This window comes from Simochromis diagramma, unplaced genomic scaffold (assembly GCF_900408965.1).
Source record: "Simochromis diagramma unplaced genomic scaffold, fSimDia1.1 OVJJ01000603.1, whole genome shotgun sequence".
Classification (NCBI taxonomy): Eukaryota; Metazoa; Chordata; class Actinopteri; order Cichliformes; family Cichlidae; genus Simochromis; species Simochromis diagramma.
Window position 1 is genome coordinate 5,351,887 of NW_024387414.1, and position 19,096 is coordinate 5,370,982.

The window sequence follows — 19,096 nt, forward strand, 5'->3', positions numbered from 1 at the left end:
GAGTGATAGTCATGTTAAGGTATTTCTTAAATATGGGATAAAGTATTCCTCATTTTTATGGGTAGCACAGTGATGTGGTGATTAGCACTTACCTCACAACAAGAATCTTCTGAGTTTGAATCCACTGGCTGGCTGGACCCCTTCTGTGTGTAGTTTTGTGTTGTCCTCCTACTCCTACTTCCTCCCAGGGTCCAGAGACATTCACCTTGGGTTAATTGGTGATTCTAAGTTGGCCGTAGGTGTTAATAGTTGTCTCTTTCTCTGTGTTAGCCAGTGGAAGCCTGTCCAGAGTGTATCCCACCTCTCACCTTGTGACAGCTGGAATAGGCTCAACCCCCAACCTTAACCTTAATTTTAAAGAAATTGGAAGAAAATGACAGGATGGATCCCTTCTTTATTTTTCTGTACACTGAAGGTCATGCATTTTGGAGAATACCTGTGCCCAAAGTGCATTTAGTATGAAGGGATTTGAAATTCTCATGTAGGTGTCTTACAAACAAAAAGATCAACATCACTGATATTCATCTAAGCTTAACTAAACAGATAGTTTAACTTTACAGACCCAAATTAAAGAGACCACAAAAACTGTTGGCGGGTCTGGTTTGTGGGAGTACCATGTCTGCCATATTTGCAGTAACTTGATAAACTGAGAATAAATGCCCAGTCTTTTTGAATAGTTGTGTTGTAAATTGAAGTGTGGTAGTGGTGTGTTGTGGCATTCACGTCCATGACCGTAGCCTGTGAATATACATTACCTCTTTTATATATATTATATATTGCAAACTTTAGAAGAAAAGTAAAATATTGAAGAAAGTATCTAAGAATAATTCTTACTGACCTCCAAGATCCATTTTTTAACCTTTAGAATATTGACATTTTTGTCTTTTGGAGAAACGTGTTAGCTATTATTGGATGAGTACCCATGACATTTGCTGCATATATCCATTTTAGCCAGAGCATGAATCTTAATAAATTTGGGGATCCTTTGATGTGTCTTTCAGCACCACCAGTTGCTTAAATACGAGCAGTTGTCCAAGCATTTCACTACATATCGTACTGTGTATGACTGTGTACGTGACAAATAAAATTTGAATTTGAATTTGAATTTGAAATATTCCGATATTCCAGTATTAGTTATTTGAACTCTAGATGGAATTTTTTTGTATAATATGATAGATAACCTACTTAACTCTTTAGGTACAGAGTGATTCACTCAGATTGTCAGTGGGAAGAAATGTGAATCACTTGATTTTCCCAAATCCCTAGTGAAATACTTTGCTCACCAATTAACATATGAATGAAGTTCCCAGCATGAAACGCCTTGATTCTTTGTTTCTTTAATTGAACAGGAGCTGTGGACATGCATATTTTGCAGTGTCACTGAATGGCAGTATTGGTTTCATTAGTGTGGAATGCTAAATAGCCGACGAAAAGAGGGGCATTTTTTGTACTTGCTTTCAAAGAACACTCTTTAAAGCATGTATTGGGTGACCGATTGTTTGACGATGTGTATGAAAGATCCCAGGTTGGATTTCAGCCGTGGAAGGTTGTTGAGATTTTATTTATTTATTTATTTTTTTCACGTTTTTACCAAATTCACAAACATGGTTGGTTTTGACAAGTCCTGCCAACCTTGTTTGTGACACTTTAGGTTTGCATATTTTGTGTGTGTTTATCAATCTTAATATGTAATGTGCCCCTTGCAAATGTTATTGCTTAACCTGGCATAGACACACCCAACAGTGTATTTATTGCAAATACACTGCTCATTGCTCTTAATGTTGGGACACTCCACTGATGTACTGTATGCACACACACACACACACACTTGGTTCCACTCTGTGTAATGAGCTTTTATAGCTTGTTGCACATACTCACAGACAGATACACATTTAGCATAAAAATGTTGTGAACAAAATAGGATTGAAAGTCTTTGTGTGTGATAGGGTTTGGCCATAATCTTCCCCATAGCTACTGCACCTACGTTGTTCCCTGTAATGGTTTTAGGAGATTATTTTTTCTGGGAATAGCGTGGCTCCATTCTGCGTTTGTGTGTTTTGCCATGTTTGTGAATGAGGCATTTTGATGGATCGGGGTCAGAGTCACACAGTGTGGAGTAGGCCTACATATTGGCTTAGAGACGGATTTATTCAGCAGAGCTTTATACTTTGTTCCTGGCCCGGATTTTGCATTTTATCTGGGCGTGTGTGGGGTAGTTTTGTAAGGGAAGGTTGTGGATGTATACTGTGAATATCAGAACTAGCATCATGATGTTGAGACAGTTTATTGATGGTCCTGTATGTGTGAGAGTTGGTGCATGTGCTTGCGTAGGAGCTGAGAATCGTGTGTAAGTAACGGTGTACATTTGTATGGATGCTTGTAGTGTGTGTACTTGTGTAAAACCTGTGCAGCTGCTTTGACGTTGATTGACGGCATTCATTCTTTATTAAAAGTGTTTTGACTAATTTACCAAGTCAGCCATGTTGTAGCCTCTGGGGAAAAACACTGATAGAGAAGAGCATCTTTGAAGCAGCTCTTTCAACCCTCTTGGTCTGTTTCAGACATTTTAATAGAGAGGAAAAAGTTACTGTCATTTTTCACTGCATTAACAAGTGAAGTGTAGGTGATATAGTAGCAGTGCAAATGTTTTTTTTTTAAAGGTTTGCATCTGCTCTATCTTTCAACGCTATAGTAAATCGTCTTTGTGGGCTTTGGGCAAGTTTGGAAAAGCTCGTTTCACAGTCCACTGGTTTCTTGCTAGCAGAGAGACAGGGCCACATATCAGTGAAGGTGGCCAGAGAATATTTGCCACCAAACTTGCACACTACCCACTGCCCTGCACCTCTTAAAGGGACACTCTGACATTGCAAGATTGTAAAGTTTTTCCAATGTGAAGGGACATTACATTCACCATCACACTGGATTCAAACTGTTTGGTTCTTTTAATTTCAGAATCATCTTAAATATTTTAGGATTATTTTTAGTTTACTGTGATTGGTGCCCTGTAAGTTGTTTTTTTTTTTTTGTGTGAATTCCTTGATATGATATTCTTTAGAGCCAGAATTCTTGAGCAGACACCTCAGTGTGCTATAACTGTGAAGGGCTAAAGGTGAGCAAGTGTCAGGCATCCGTTTCTTTAGGATGACCTTTTTGATCTCACATAATCAAATAGATGGCAGATGTCTGCAACTATGTTTGTTTTTCATAAGCATACATACTCTGCATAAAATACAGACCATTATTCTGTAATGCACAATCACAGACATAACATCCTGTCTATTTGCAGCCACTCACTATATGCACTCATTCATATTCTGTGCATCTGTTGTTTGTCAGGTATGTTTACACTGGGAACATTTTTACATTTTCTCCTTGTTTTTTTACTTCTTTTTTTTATTAAATTGAAAGCTCTTCACTACAAATATAAAACTTAGCTCGAAGAGTAAAGAAATTTGTGTCTGGTCGATTATTTCTTTGTTGTAAAAGTGCTTCTTGGCATTAAATCTTATATCATTGGAAAGTTTGTTTATTTTTCCTTAAATGTTTCCACAGCATAGTTGAGTATGTGGGTTGTGCCCAGGAAATACTTGTCAAATCGTCTCTGCCAATGCTAAATAGCCTATTCTGCTAAAGGCTCTTGTTTTTAGTTTCTGGTACCCCGAGTGTTGACAAGCAGGTGCCTGATTGGCAGCTGATTAGCATTGTTCAGCGAGGAGTCCAGATTTGTCCTATGGCAGTTAGATCGCACTGATACGGTAATAGCTTTTGGTGGAGGCAGTGTGATGGTGAGGGGCGGCTTCTCCCTCCATCATAAAACAAGGCTTATCATCATTGGAGGCAATCTCAACGCCGAGTGCTATCAAGATGAGATTCTGCAACCAGTGGCAATCCTATATCTCCACAGTCTGGTACTGAATGCTGTCCTCCAAGAATATAACACTTGCCCCCTCATTATCAGAGACTACCTCCAGAGTTTGGGAGTGGAGAGGATGGAATTGCCTACTTGCAATTCTGATCTCAACCTCACTGAAACTGGTAGCATCAGCTGGGGGGTGCTGTTTGTGTCAGAGTGACCAACACAGCCGCACTGGCTGTGCAAGGGGGGTGCCAGGGTATTAAGACCCCTGTTTATTAATGAATACATTCTTAAATTGCCGATATTGCAAAAATTGTTTCTTCAGACTTCAATCATCCAATCCAATAAACGACACCAAACAATAAGTTTATATTCACAAGTAAAAATATTTAAAGGCTGCTGAAGTATTACAGATGAGAAATTACCAAATGATTACAAGTGGTGGACAAACAATTTTATAAAGAAAAAAAGGAAAAACAAAAAGTGAAAAAAAAATCCTCATTGACAAGAACTGTGGATATCAGAGTTGGTGCCAAGCTGCAAATCTTTCACAGGGCTGGTCAGGAAAAGTATAAAAGGTTTGGGGGAACAGAAGATTATCAGTGTGGTGCCAGTTAGTGCGTTAGTTAGTACAATTTTCTTCTTCCAGCATTGAAACAGGCACCAGTTATTAGCCTTTTGGGCTCAAATGTCAACATATTTTCAGACCAACCTTGTCTCCTTGCGTCTCTGCTCCCTCCTCGCTGTAAGTGAGTGAGGTAAAGTATCTGTTTCACTGGTGACAGCTGTGACATTTCCTTCAGAATGCCAAAAGCTCTCTCTCTCTGTCCAGCTGAGCTGTGGATCAGTCCGAGGGTTAAAGACAGAAGGAACAGATCGATGCAAACAAACACAGAGGGCCTGACTGATAGGCTGCAGAATGGCTTATAGCAGGCCTGTAGACAAATATATCCGAAATACACAAAAACAAGAAAGTGCACATATGTACACTCTGCATTTATCCTCCATTTTATCCTCATTTTACTTCATTACTGTCAATATAATCCAAACTCTGTCATGCACACACATGGACCCACACACTATAATTAAAGACCCATGAAGTGGACATTTGTCCTGTAGCCTCCATAAATAAAACAATGTGATCAGTTAGAAATGATAGCCTTCCTTGAGCCTATCTTCATGGCAACCCTGATGGGATAAACCCTTATACACAGCTGTGCATCTTCACATGTGTGTCTGTGCTCCTGCGTTCATATTTGACAGCCAATGGGGGGGATGAGAGTCACAGCTTGTTTGCTGAGTAACTGGCTAACAAATAACCTGCTTAGGGGCAGCAGGGACAAGAAGGAAACCGAGGACTGGCACTTTCTCTCTCTCTCACTATTACTTTCAAACTGTGTCTCTGTTTCTCTTTTGCTGCCATTCTCAAGGTTTTACTGACCCTTTATCCTATTTTGACTGCACTGCCTTTTTACTTTAGTCATATATAATTGTAGCACTAAAAACATTCATATAACCCAAATGGCTTGAAGTGTTGTGGTGGTGAGTGATGTGACAGCACACGTGCAGAAAAAACACTCAGCACATCAGACACTAATGCAGCATTCGTGTTGCTGGCTGTCAGATCCACTCTGCACTGCAGCCTGGATAAACCGCAGCTACTGCTGCTGCAAGCTTTTTACAGGTATAAGCAGGGGGCTGTTATTTTGCTGTTGTTGGCCTCAAATTACCCTTGAAGACTAAAGAAAGCTTACACAGAACCTATATATTGAAGTGTGAAAGGTGTTTATATGTATTAATTTATTTCTTATATTGTAATTAGTCTCCATCATTTTTTGTTATTTATTTATGTATGTATGTATGTATTTATTTAAATCCTAAGTTTAAGTAATAAATGTCATTGACTTGCTCTGATTGAATGGACAGTAAAATAATTACTGTGTTAGTTTGTAGCTCCTCAAAATTGATTTTTACAACACAGGCAGCGTGGTGGCTTAGTGGTTAGTATTGATGCCTCACAGACAGAGAGACTTGGTTTAAAGTCTCCTCTGTGGAGATTCTCCCTGTGACCACTCAGGTTTTCTCCAGGCATCCCTGCCATTGAAAAATAAGCCAGGTAATACAGCAACCTTGAGCATTTTTAAAATAGATTTTCTTATTTTTAAGAGTCATACTTCTTTGTTAAATAAAGCTCCAACAAATTAAGTGAATTTTTTGCTGCCTTTAATATTTTAGGTTATTATGTCAGTTGTTGAAGTTGGACCTACTTAAAAAAAGAACAGTATTGTTTCTGACTTTACCTATTACAGTATCAGTTGCTGAAAACATTCGATGGCTGTCATGAAAAAGAAGTCAGCGCATACAGCCTTAGAAACCAGTCCACAGGAAGTGTCCAATTTAACCGCTTTCCACTGCCGATAGCAGCTGCAATGGTCTATAAAATTGAGAATTGGACTTGGAAATGTCTGCTGGTAGTATATATGGAGAAAAAAAAGAAAAAAGTATATACGAATCAAGAAGTCTGGGTTCTAAAACCTTTGAGTATATCAAGAGTGGACGGAGTGACTGTATTATGTTATCTTATACTATGTACAAAAGTTGATTCTGTTCATCTGGACGTAGCGTTTTCAAAAACTCTATGTACAAGGCATACTATGTAAATCTTGTACACAGTGACCCAACTTTACTTGTCAATCAGTGCACGCACAAAAACCCACCCATAAAAGTGCACTAGCCTTTTAACAAGCTGCTAATTGTGAACTTGCAAGCACAAAGAGTCACAAGCAAATGAATGCGTTTTTTTGTTTTTCTTTTTTTTAAGTATGTGGTTTCCACGGTGCTGAAAGACAAAGAGACCTGCAGATGTGTTCAGAGTATTCCAGTGTAGTGTGTGTGTGTATTTGTATGTTAATACTGTGGCAGACACGAAAGTAATACAACTGGTGTTAACAGGGCAATTAGCTTCAGCTCTATATATAGACTTTGCTTTTGCACCATTAAATGGAAGTTTACTGGTGCTTGTATTGCACTTTTCTAGTCTTACTAACCACTCAAAGCTAAATTCACACTACACTTTATTCACTTCACATTAAACACTTGCATATAACATCCACTCCTATGGCCACTTTAATTTCACAAATTTTCCTAGCATGCATGTCTCTGAATTTAATTTTCTTCATGAAATGTGGGATGAAACGAGAGGCTCTTTCCACTATATTTTGATAGTGCTGCACTACTGGACCATCCAAGATCCTTTTTATAATTGTGTCTGGATATTTTTAGAGGCCAGGTTAATGCCTACAGATCGTTTTTTTATTGCATGGAAAAGCAACTGTTATTTCAGTAAAAGCATAGCACAGAAGATTTTTTTTTTTTTTTTACTGATTCAGTTCCATAAGATATCACACTAAGCCATAATAGCTAGACAGCATCCAGTACCAGGGCCTTTTAATTAGTTTAAGCTCTCCAAAAAAAAAAAAAAGCGGGGTTGGCAGTACGGGGTGGGGGGATCGGGGGGGGCTGTTTGGTCCTCAAGACAGTAGAATGGGCGCTAAGTGATGGTCTGCCGACAGGTTCCACTCTTGCCCTTTAAATGCAGGTGGTGTTTGTGTTTGTCGTTCACTTTTGGGGCAGGAGAATTTTTTTTTTTTTTGCCAATTTTTGCTTCACTCTGGAACACGAATTATTAGGAGAATGCAGGAATGGCAGTACAGGACTAGCTGTATAGAGAGAGTGTTGAGAGACTGCTGTGATAAGGCATTTTAGCCCTTAACAGTTTGCTTAATCGTTTACAACTGGGTTTCCCCTTTGGCCAGAAATTTTGCCTTTTGATGTGCTCATTCATTTATACAAACCAGTTAATGTTTCAGCTTACTGTTCTTGGGAGTCATAACACCTTTTGATCCGCGGCAATGATGCTACCCTGTAGTAGCGCAGATAAGAGACTTTGTGTGTGCAGAGAGAAAAAGATAGAGCGAAGGTGATAGTGAGACAAAGCAATAGATAGTATAGGCCCCTGCCTGTAGCTGTCTATTCTCCTCAATGTCAGAGTTCTCCTTCTCTGCGAGAGGCTTAGCACCCACCTAGCATCACCCTATCTGTTTATACAGAGGCTAATAGGAAGCCTGGTCTTTATCCCCACACTGCAGCTCAACATAATGGAATAGAAAGACATAATGCTGCTTGAGTCAAACAGTCAGTAGAGGCCTTTAAATTGCTTCCAATCCCCTTAACAAATCTGATGGAGAGGCTATGAATAACTCAAGGGCTTCGCTTCTCTTCTCTTCTCTTCTCTTCTCGAATTAGCCGTACTTAACCAGCAACGGAACTTACTTTTACTCTTACTTTTATTAATTAGGATATGTCTTCTTGTGCTTACCTTCCAGTTTGGAGATCTTAATTTAAATCACACTTGCTGCAAACAGTTTCTTCAGAAATGTACATTTTCTCTATGAATGAATACAGACCAGATAGAATATAGTCCAGTCTCCAGATGACTTGTTCAAGCGACATCAGTTTGATGGAGACCACTCTTGCAGTTTCTTCTTTTATGCTCTCTTTCTCCTGCGTCATGTAAATCGACTGAAACAATCCAATGAAATGTGGTTACAAGAATGTCTAAAATATTCAGCTCTGATGTTTTCATCTTCATTGTCAGGGTTTATTAAGCAAGAAGCACTCAGTACTAACAAGGGGAAAAGGTTTATATGATATTGAAGTTTAAAAAAGTAAAGTAATATTACAATACATTTGAACTTTTTCTACATGAAAGATGCAGCCTAGTTTGAATTTAGAGCAGGAGGTGTGCTATAAATTAGTAAAAGCAGGTTACAGTGGTGAGTCAAATTAGAGCTTGAGATGTACGACTTGTCTAAGCCAGAGAATCATTATCTCTACTGTTGTCATGAAAAAGCGGTGAAACAAATGGTCCGGACTGGACTGGAATAAATCCCTGCTTTGAGAGGAAATTTTGAGGAAGAGAATATATTTATAAAAGAAATTCCACTAATATGCATCCCCACCATTTCGCTAAGTTTTTTGTTTAGTATAGTCTGCGACCCAACTCACTTTTGGTGAAAATATATTAATGATGTGGCAAAAAATCACATCATAGAAGGTAAAAATTCATCAGCTGGTAGGTTGGGGTTTTGATGTTTTAGGTGGAAAAAATATATATGTTCTGTTTTTTCCTTCTTCTCTTTAAATGGGACCAAAACACAACAGCCACTGTTTTTTGGTTATTTACTTTCCATCACTTCCCTAGAACCTCTTGGTAAATGGATTGACTGGTACTTATAAAGTGCTTTTCTGCTCTTACTGAATACTGAAAGTTCTTTTTACTACAAAGTCACTTTCAACCATATGCACACACTTGTGCAGCAATTTATTGTATGCCTATAAGCTATCATGCACACATTCATATGCCAATAGATACATCAGAGGAGTCCACAATCTTGCGTGAGGAACTGGGGCAGCCTGGGATGAGCTACAGCAACAGCCACTTGAACTAGTCATGTGGTAATACATAAAATTAGGATCAAAATTGTATGTCAAGCTTCAGATCCTAAATGCAGAAAAGAATAACTTCCAGAGAGGAAGAGTAAAAATCTTTTTCTCCAAGTACCCTAAACAAAAAAAAAGACAGTTACTAACTCTTATGTGATTGAGGATATTGTAAATCCACATGAGGCGCATTGCTGTTTAACACATGCTGGCAACAAAACATGCAAACACCTGTCCTAAGCAGTTCAAATCATCTATGTCGTAATAGGAACTGCATCAGCCATCCAGCCTTTGTGCTACATGCTGTTATTTGTCCCAAAAATAACAGCTCAAAGACTTACAATACCCACACAGCCTCAGCATTGTGCAACATGGTGTTGTGTGCCACAGTTTACCATGCTGGTTGTTCTGTGGTATTCTGCTTGTAGCTTTAAAAACCATGTTATTAGCAAGAGACACTTGCAATTATTCTGTTAGTGTGAAAGGCCCAGCTGATTGTAGATGATTGGCTGGATCACAAACTGATGACAAAGAAATTCACAGATGCACGCTCAGATATTTAAATAATGTGCTGAAATCAGCCATGCGGTGTGGGGGTGGGTGTGCATGTGTTTATGCAGGCTGCTCATCATGTACCCACTCATATGGGTATGACGTGCATGCCTTTTGCAGTGCCATTTCTAGGGAAGGAACAATTTAACGACACTGAAAAGCCTGAAAGAGAAAGCAGAGTAACATGGAAGAAATGGTGAAGTTACTGTAGATGGAAAGCATCTTTTGCAAATTAAAGGACTAGCTTGCTTTTGCTCTGTACTAATTAATCAAGTAAACATCTTTTTCAGATGCATCTCAAGCACAGGATGGCCTTACCATTTGGTATCAGTTTCTTTCTGTTTTTCTTTGTCTCCCTCTGCCCAGTGTTTTTGATGCCTTGTATATCCATCGCGTCAGCTATCACAGTTAGCATGTCTTTAATTATCTGACAACATGACATACCAGTTAGAGCTCTGAATCCCTATTGTTGTTACGCAATCCCACCCTCCTACACACAAACACATTTATATACCTCAATTATGCATCTTTCCCAAGTGGTGGAGGATGACAGCTCCATTAGCCTATGCTTTAATTGAGTGTATGTGCTCATACTGCAAGGAGCTAGATAATGTTGTTGAAGTTGGATTTGGTGCCTCTAGTTTGTTAAATGTGACTCAGCAAATAAAATGAGCTAAAGGATGAAGTGATGTAGCAGTCGGTATTTCCAGCCTCAGACGCATGATTAGTTTCTTTTGTATATGTTTGTTTTTGTCTATAGTTGTATGGGATGAAAAGAATAGAGCATTATGCACAATAAAGTCCTAAAAAACAGTTACCCTCAGTATAGAAAACATAGCAAAACATAAGAGAAGACAAATCAACTGTAATTGAGAGAAGAAGGAAAAAACAGGGAGAATACTTTTGTACAGAACGTGGTAAATTGTACTGGGTATTTGAGAACAAAGAAAACTGAGTAAGATTACGTCTTCTAACATCTATCTGATGAAGAAGATTGTGTTTACAGATTATATGGTTAGTTTATGCACTGATCAAAAGAGGTTCTGCCTGGGGATTCAGCGATATAATAGTGCGGGTCACACCGACATACACCTCACTACAATTTAAACTCAACATGCAGAAACATTTGCTAATCACTTTGTTTGTATAGTCCTAATATTAAGCAGAAGGCTACACATTCCTTATAGCTGAGGCATTACTGATGGCTTACAACTACACAGCAGCTGTCCTGATTTTCTTTTTCTACTGGGCCGTGGATTGATGGGATTCTCTGGCTTTGATGGATGTACTGGTCACCACCAAATGCACAGGACTGACAGGATTACTGGTGGCTTGTCGTGATACTGGGACAACCACAGTGCCCGTGAACTCCCAGTCAATGTTTCAATGTTTTGTGTCATCTTCATTGAGAACATCTGCCTGTCATAGCATTGCTAGACGTTGAAAAAATTTGAAAATGTAAAAAATTTCATCCAGCTGTTTAATCTCTACTTCAAACATGGGTGGCTTGAATTTGGTGCTGAGCAGGAGCCCACCCCCCAACAAGAGATTGGTGATCAGATAACTAATGCTTATTCCTAAAAGACTATCAAACAGTCCATAAAGCCGGCTGCTTCAGTGATTTCTTTGTATCATTAAACTGGTGTCACGCTGATTTACCATTGCTATCATACAACACTGTCAAATTCACAGTGGGCATTTTCTAAAATTAAAAAGATTAAATTAAAGCAGCAGAACCAACGACATCCTTATTTGATCCATACTTTTTTTTTTGTCTTTTTTGGTCCTTACACTAGTATTACATTTAAACTGCCTCGCTTGTTTTCTTTCGTTTCTTTTTCCTTCACATGTTCTAGCCCTACTAACGTTGCTAAAATGAAGCTAAAAAGATTTTCGGCAAGTCTTTCTCATATTGAATATAGGAAAGAAAACAGATTTTTGTATTAAAACAATGGAGTAGACTTGACCTATTGAGTCATATCCCCTTTGATCCCTGCTGTCTGTCCAAAGATTCTGCAATTTGGAAAACTGACAAGACTTTCCTCAGTTTTTAATAATTTAACTGTTTATATTCTAGCAAAAAATGACTGGGTTAATTCAATGGGATGGTGTTTTGGTTTAAAATTTATGAACCTTTTTAAACTGATATATAAATTCTTACTCATACATACTTTAGTGAAGCCTAACATGTTATCCTTCGCTAAAGTAGTTTGGACTCATGGTCATCATTGAGGTATCAGAGGTATCAAAGGAAATGATAAATGATCAAGGGCAGTAAATACCTACTTCTTGTTTAACTTAAATTATCAAAAGGAATGCTTTTATAGGCAGTGGTTAAAATTTTCAATATGACTGAAAAAGTATCCAGTGAAATAGAAAAGAATGATAAAGATATGCTTTGAAAAAACATTATTTCAGAACAAAATTAAATTGTGATAAGTGGTCAAAACATGAAATACCATACCCGGAGGAATTTCCCATAGGATCCACTCTTCTGTTCTGTTCTGTTTTTTGTCTATGCTCCTCTTTTTTGTTGGAGTCCTCTTTATATCTTTATATTAAAGACCCTTAGAAGCCCAGTTATAAGTCCCTGTAACAGCAAAACTATGTTAAAGTGAGTGATGGTGGCAGCACTTATGTTTCTATTGCTATTTGGAGCTCTTCTCTCTGGAGAATTTGTGGAATACTTTATTGCAAAGAAAGTGAGTTAGAGAAGGGGGAACAGAGAAGTACAATACTTTTAAAAAGATCATTTTAAAGGAATCACATTGCGATTACAATATTGCATAGTTTACAAACCAGAACTTTGTTTTCAGTCTGTCTGTATTCCCCTTGACAGACTGTGAAACTGCTTTCCTTCTTAGGACAGATCTGAGAACAGAGCCACCTGTAGTGTAGTGTCCAGGGAGGAAACCGAGTGAAGTTTCAAGAGTGCTCAAGTGGTCTTTCCACGTTTAAATTGTCAGTTTACACCCTCAAGATGCTGCATGAAAGTGGTGAAGACCAGACTAACCAAAAGAAGTGCAGTGACCTTCTAAGTTGGGCTGAATTTAGTAAAAGTCTAAAGCAAGAGAAAATAATGGAGATGAGTCTGTTAGTGGTGAACATGGGTGAAAAAAAAGAAAAGCAATAAGATGAGCAAAAAGAGGAAGAACCCCCACAGCGAGAATGTTAAGTGTTTACAAGATGAACATCTCTCTGCTGCTCTATGCCTCTCTCACTGACACAACGCCATCGCATCTAATCAGCCAATCACGGCTGGGTTCTGTTTAAGAGGCCTGATTGGCTGATTAACCAAGCTCATCAACACACCACCCGGTGTGGCTCCAAACACACATAGTAACACGAAAACCTGCATAAACACGCTCTGCAAAGTGCTGTGTGTTTGTTTGTGCGTCTGCACATATGCATAATCTATGCATACATTTGTTATGTACTTTGCATTTGTTAAAAAGTTTGGAGTCCGCGTGGGCAGCATTTCTGCAAGTCTACAAGGATTAAAAGTTGTAGTTGAACTGTTTTACCAGCTTGAGCACCTTAAATGTGGCATTACTTTGCAACAGCTGTAGCTGGGTTTAGATAAATAACCACCATCTGTGGCCCACCGTCCCTGTGATTAAACACAAAGGCACCAGAGCCTCAGATACATTTTTGGATATGTAATGTTATATGACTATAATTTGTAGTACACCGTAGGTTCTATTAAAACCATGAATCCATGTGTGTTTAGCACAGATGGCGTAGTATATTCTCTATATGTTAATAGTTGGTAACTTGATAGTTAATAGTTGGTATCTCTCTGACATAAGAAGCTGATGAATTATTTTGAAGGAGGGCCAGGAAATTCAAATCCACCAAATTATGAGCACCTGCCACAGTGGGAAGCATGTGTAAAGCACAAAACATACATATATGCACTAAAACCTAGATTTTAAGAATGCTAGCCAACTAAATCCTTTCTCACATGAGCTCCTAGAATGTATTTGGGAAGTTGAGCTCATCCAGAGAAAGTTACTTGTCACTTGTGAAATGACTACAGATGAAATCTAGGACTACATTTCCATGTGTATTTGTTACAAGACTTTTTTTAATCGGTATGGTATCAGAGGATCACTTTTCAGTCAAAAAGCTTTGACTGAAAATCTCTTTCAAAACAGTATTTTTAATGTCATGTATAGTCATGCATATTGAGTGACATTGTAGCATCTTGAACTTGTTGGCTTTGATGGCCATGACATTACTAGATAATTCTTCTGTGTATGAATATAGGATTTCTATAGTGCTTTCTATCATTACACACACAACCTCCGTTTGTCCTGTTGTTCCAGTTTTTCCTTTATTAATTTTCCCCTTATTTCAGTACCATTTGTATATGCCCATGCAGGGCACAGCAACACATAGCAGGGCCCAAAGCAGATCAATGACAATATTTATTTCATGTCCAATTATTGGGGCAGAACCAGAGCACACAGGAATGAAAGTAAACGTCCTCTCAAAGAGAAGCACACAGAAACTGCATTAGAAGTGCAGCCTGCAGCCTGAGCTTCAAGAGCAAGCAATATGAGTACAAGTGCAGGTTATAGGATTCCAATAGAGCGAGCTACAGGCATTACCAGGGGTGAAGACTCCAGAAAGCTGAGCAAAATCCATCTGCTTTGAGCAGGAGATTCCACCGCTATCCCTTTTCCTTCTCCTTACTTGTTTTTACTTAAATTGGCTTCTTAAAACAGTATATCTTTGTTGCTTTAGGAAACCTACTTAAACTGCTTATTGAACAAGCAGTGCCTCTCTATATCAGAGTTGGAGGAAGAAATGTCAAAAATATACAAAAACGAATAAAGATATGAATCATTCCTCTGTGTCAACTGTTGAATGTTAAAATATTTAGACTTTTCTTCTTCTGTATATTTTGGTTTAATTAAGTTGAGCATAAACATGTATTGAGTCCTGTGCGTCATATATTATGTTGAAGAGTAGATTTAATTTCATGTTTTCAATTTTAGCTGCTGAGAGACAAAATGAAAAAGAGAACTTTTTTTTTGGCTACAATAGAGAAGGTCTTCTCTGCTTTTTCAGGATTTGTTAACATTGTCCATATCTGTTAAAAGCCTTGTTGCAAGAGTGTAGTGTACATTTCCAGTTATGTGATTCTCTGTGTTGTAGATCAGCATATTTGATCAGCGCATCTGCTCCATACTTGATTATAATTGCCAAACAAATTAATGTATCACTTAATGACTTGCACCCTCCCTTCTTCTATCTTTTTCTTCCTCTCAGATTTATTCCTGACAATGAAAAGCGACCGAATGTTTGAGACCTGGATCAACAAGGTAGTAAGCTTTTTGGACTTATTTGAGTGTCTTTGAGTCTCTTGCCTATCATTAGTGACTTTTTACAACTCAGACTCTTCTATAATGATCAAAATTGACATTAGTGCCAGCATTGCAGTCCTCCAGAGTAAAGTAGAGCCCAGCTTGTATTGCATGCATGGTGCTGCTAATAGCCTAAAACCATATTGGCATTTATATAATGTCTGTCTTATGTGGTTAGCCATTTGTAATGTAACAAGTAGGATAAGCACAGTGACCTGAAATGTTGCCTCAAGTCGGCAATCAACTGATTCCATCCACCTTAACCACTACAGCTACAGCAGGCAATGACGCGATTGTAATGAATTTATTTGACAAATTACAACTGGCTGGCTATACATATCACATCTTATCATCTTTTTGTTTTTTTGGGGTTTTTTTTCAGTTATGCTGGAAAAGGAAAACAATGGTGGAATTGTTTAAGCTTCTGGCAGTGTAAACTAGTTGGCAACTTACCGTGAAGACACTGCTTGAGTATACAAAACCATCTGCTCAGCTATGATTCAGCTATATGTATTACAAACACTGCAGAGTATTACAAACAAGAAAGCCAGGACTGCTCTCCAGAGCAAACTCTGAGATGACCCCATATCTAAATTACCCCAAACATTCTTTTTTTATATTATATTCTGTTCAAAAAAAAAAAAAAATTCAAAATTTAATGTCCGACAGCTTATACACTGACATTGATGATGCCACAGACGTTTACACAATCTCAGTAAAGCAGTTAATATTTTTGCACTTTATCTTCCAGGAGCTTAATAACTTTATTCGTTTTCATTACAGTGCACTAGAGTAAAATATTCATATTGTGTTCATCTATGTTTGGAGCTTTAAATGAGATAAACTCAATAACCCCTAAAAATCAGTCATATGGTAAACTGTCAGCGATCTGGTTCAGTGGGTCTTGACTAATAGGTTGAGTTCCGAAAGAGGGCAGCAGGTCTCTTCCGAGTAGAACTTAAATGTATAGTTTGAGTTTTTATGAAGAACAGCATAGCTAACTGTGACAATCAAATTAGAACAGAGGTTTTGCTGTAGTCTGTCCTACTTCTTGAAAAGAATAAAGAGATTGGTGATCACTATACAACAGCTATTTAATTTATTGTTACACAACATTTATTAATTTATTTATTGCTAAGATTTGTGTTCAGTCTCAAAGGCATTCAGTTATAAACTAAGAATGTACAGTATGGCCTCAGTTGCAGTCTCATGTCCTGAAGTATAACTACAGGTATTGAGAGAGTGATGATCCCCTCCTCTGCTTCAGTGTTCATTTTCTTAATGCAACAAATGGATCTGTAGTGCTTTGGTGGGCTTAGGAGTCTAGGATTGTTGGCACTGCTGCAGAACTAGTTAATATTCTGGGAGAGCAAGGAGGGGAGACCATGGCTCTGGGTTTTTGTCAAAGGGGCCTATTTGAAATTCAGCAGGTCGAGGCACAAGCCGAACAGTAGTCTATCTTATCACAGAGAAGGGGAATAGGAGAAAGGAAGGGGAGGAGGTAAGGAAGAAGAGGGGAAACGGAGAGAGATTGAAGGATGTGGAAGAGACAGAATGTGTCTGAGGGGAGAGAGACCAAGCAGGAGCAAAACTGTGCAAATAAACTGCCATGCCCAAATACCAGTTGGATGTGCGATGGGTGGCAAGAATGCTAATCGGAGAGGATGAAGCAAATGAATTTCAGAGAAAGATCACTTTAAACTTTTGAGGTAGTTCCAAATGATTTTTATAAAACTCTGCAAATGAAGGTTTTTTTGTCTATTTCATAAACGATATCTTAAAAATATATTAGCTTTTTATTCAGTTGTAAATCTTCAACAGACTGAACCATTTCACTGCAGTTATTACAATGAAAAATATGAAATAGAATCTAAATAGATGCCAGGGCCTACATTCAAATGCAAAACATACATGAGAAAATGAAATGAATGAAAAATGAATAATTGAGTTTAACAGAAATTTTTAATTCTAGTTTTAAAACAATAGGACACTGAGTGCATTGACCTCAACTATTTTATCCTTCTACAAAAGAACTTCCATAATATCACTAAACACACTAATTTGCAAAGTAGAATTTCCTTTAAGACAAAAGAGCTAACAGGCACAATGCGATCATTTTTCAAGAAAACGCAGTATATCACATCACATCTGTTGTGAACTCAGATCAATAACTGGAATTTACAATGACCAAAGACCAGCTCACACATTTTAAAGATACTGTTTTCAGCTCAGTTTTGCTTGTGGAATAGTTTCATTGAAGCACTTTTTAATATACGTTTATCCTTTTTCTGTTCCGTTTATACATCGATACATACGTAGACTATAAACCATAAAACAGATGAATCGATGACTTACACTTTTCAAGGATTAATTTTTAGCCATGAAGAAATAAAAAATATGAAGTACATAGTATTATCAATGTTAAGAACTGAAGAATTTTTAGTGAATCAATAAGTAATTGACACTCACACCAAAACAGTTTTAGTATTTTAGAATTCTATTTAATGTTGATCTTGGCATTTATTTTGTAATTTTGCATACTTTGCCTCCTGCCAATCAAGTGATAAGTAGTTCTGCAAAAAGCATGTCTTACAAGCATCTCTAGGTATAGTGGAAAGGATTTGGGAGCAAGACAAAGTGAACCTTGTCAGTGTCTCTGCAGTCTCAGATTATGGATCTCTTGATCTACTTCTTAGCTACTCTATGAAGAAGTTAAATCCTTTTCTTTGTCTTTTTTTCTTCTTTCTCATTTATTAGAAATGCTTTTTCAATTTTTCTTTTTCTATTTATGAATTTTATTTTGCATTCACTGGCTGCAGCTTTTCAGCTATGATGGAATTTCTTCAAATTTTGGTTGAGTTTATTCACTTGAACTCAGGCTGAACTGAGCGGTATTTAGTTCAGCTGTGAACTCAAAAATATGTTTTTAGCCATACCTTATAATTTATTATAATTTATTTGCTAATTACGATTGGATAAAAATAATGACAAAGTGACATTTTATATGCAAAAGATCAACTTCTCTGTGACTCCAGTTATTTAAAACAACCAGTGTATATGTCCTGCCTCTTTCTTATGTTTTTATGTACGTGCCAAGACACATGAGTTTCCAGTGAAAGGGTGTACTCACACTTCCATGTCAGAGCACGCTTGACCCCCAAGTGTCCACTTTGTTTGGCTAAGTGTGATCACTACTAAGTGTTGTGCTCTGGGCTCCTGCAAGAAGCAGGCCCAGGCACAGTTGAGTTGGATGTGGGGACAGTATAAATATAGTGTGATTGTAATGGACATCATGAAATCACTTTGTTAATTAATTAGCTAGTATGTGAGAGGCCAGTGTGTTACTGCTTCCACAGTTAAGCCACATAATGCATAAAATCATGAACCCCCTTATGCTCTGCAAGAGTGCTTTTCGTGTGTGTGTGTGTGTGTGTGTGGAGGGGGGGACAGGGAGAGGGTAAGACCAGCCAAGAAAGAGTGTGAAATCCTACAGACAAAATTAAGCGTATTCAGGCCCAGATCGTTAAGTGCAGTGTAAGTGCATTGTTGGGGGGGCACCGTGCCTTGTGTGAGTACACTCTAATTTAGCTCGGTTGAGCGATGCAGACATGAGGTGTTACTTATAGTGCTTTTCCTGTTTTCCTTAGCAGTGTATCATTTTTTTCAGTCACACTGACAAACAAGTCTGTACATCCACAATCTTGAATAATTTCTAAAAAAAAAAAAGGTTTCTTCAGAAGCATTCCATGGAGACACACACACACACACACACACACACACACACACACACACACACACACACACACACACACAC

At 38.0% G+C, this 19,096-nt stretch overlaps 1 protein-coding gene across 1 annotated transcript in view; it reads left to right on the plus strand.

The window, feature by feature from the left end:
• itfg1 (integrin alpha FG-GAP repeat containing 1) overlaps positions 1-19,096 on the plus strand; it is a 148,242-nt gene that overhangs the window by 8,752 nt on the left and 120,394 nt on the right. Inside the window, exon 7 of the mRNA XM_040011120.1 lies at positions 15,188-15,240. Coding sequence (XP_039867054.1) covers positions 15,188-15,240 — 53 coding nt within the window. The remainder of the gene's footprint in view (positions 1-15,187; positions 15,241-19,096) is intronic.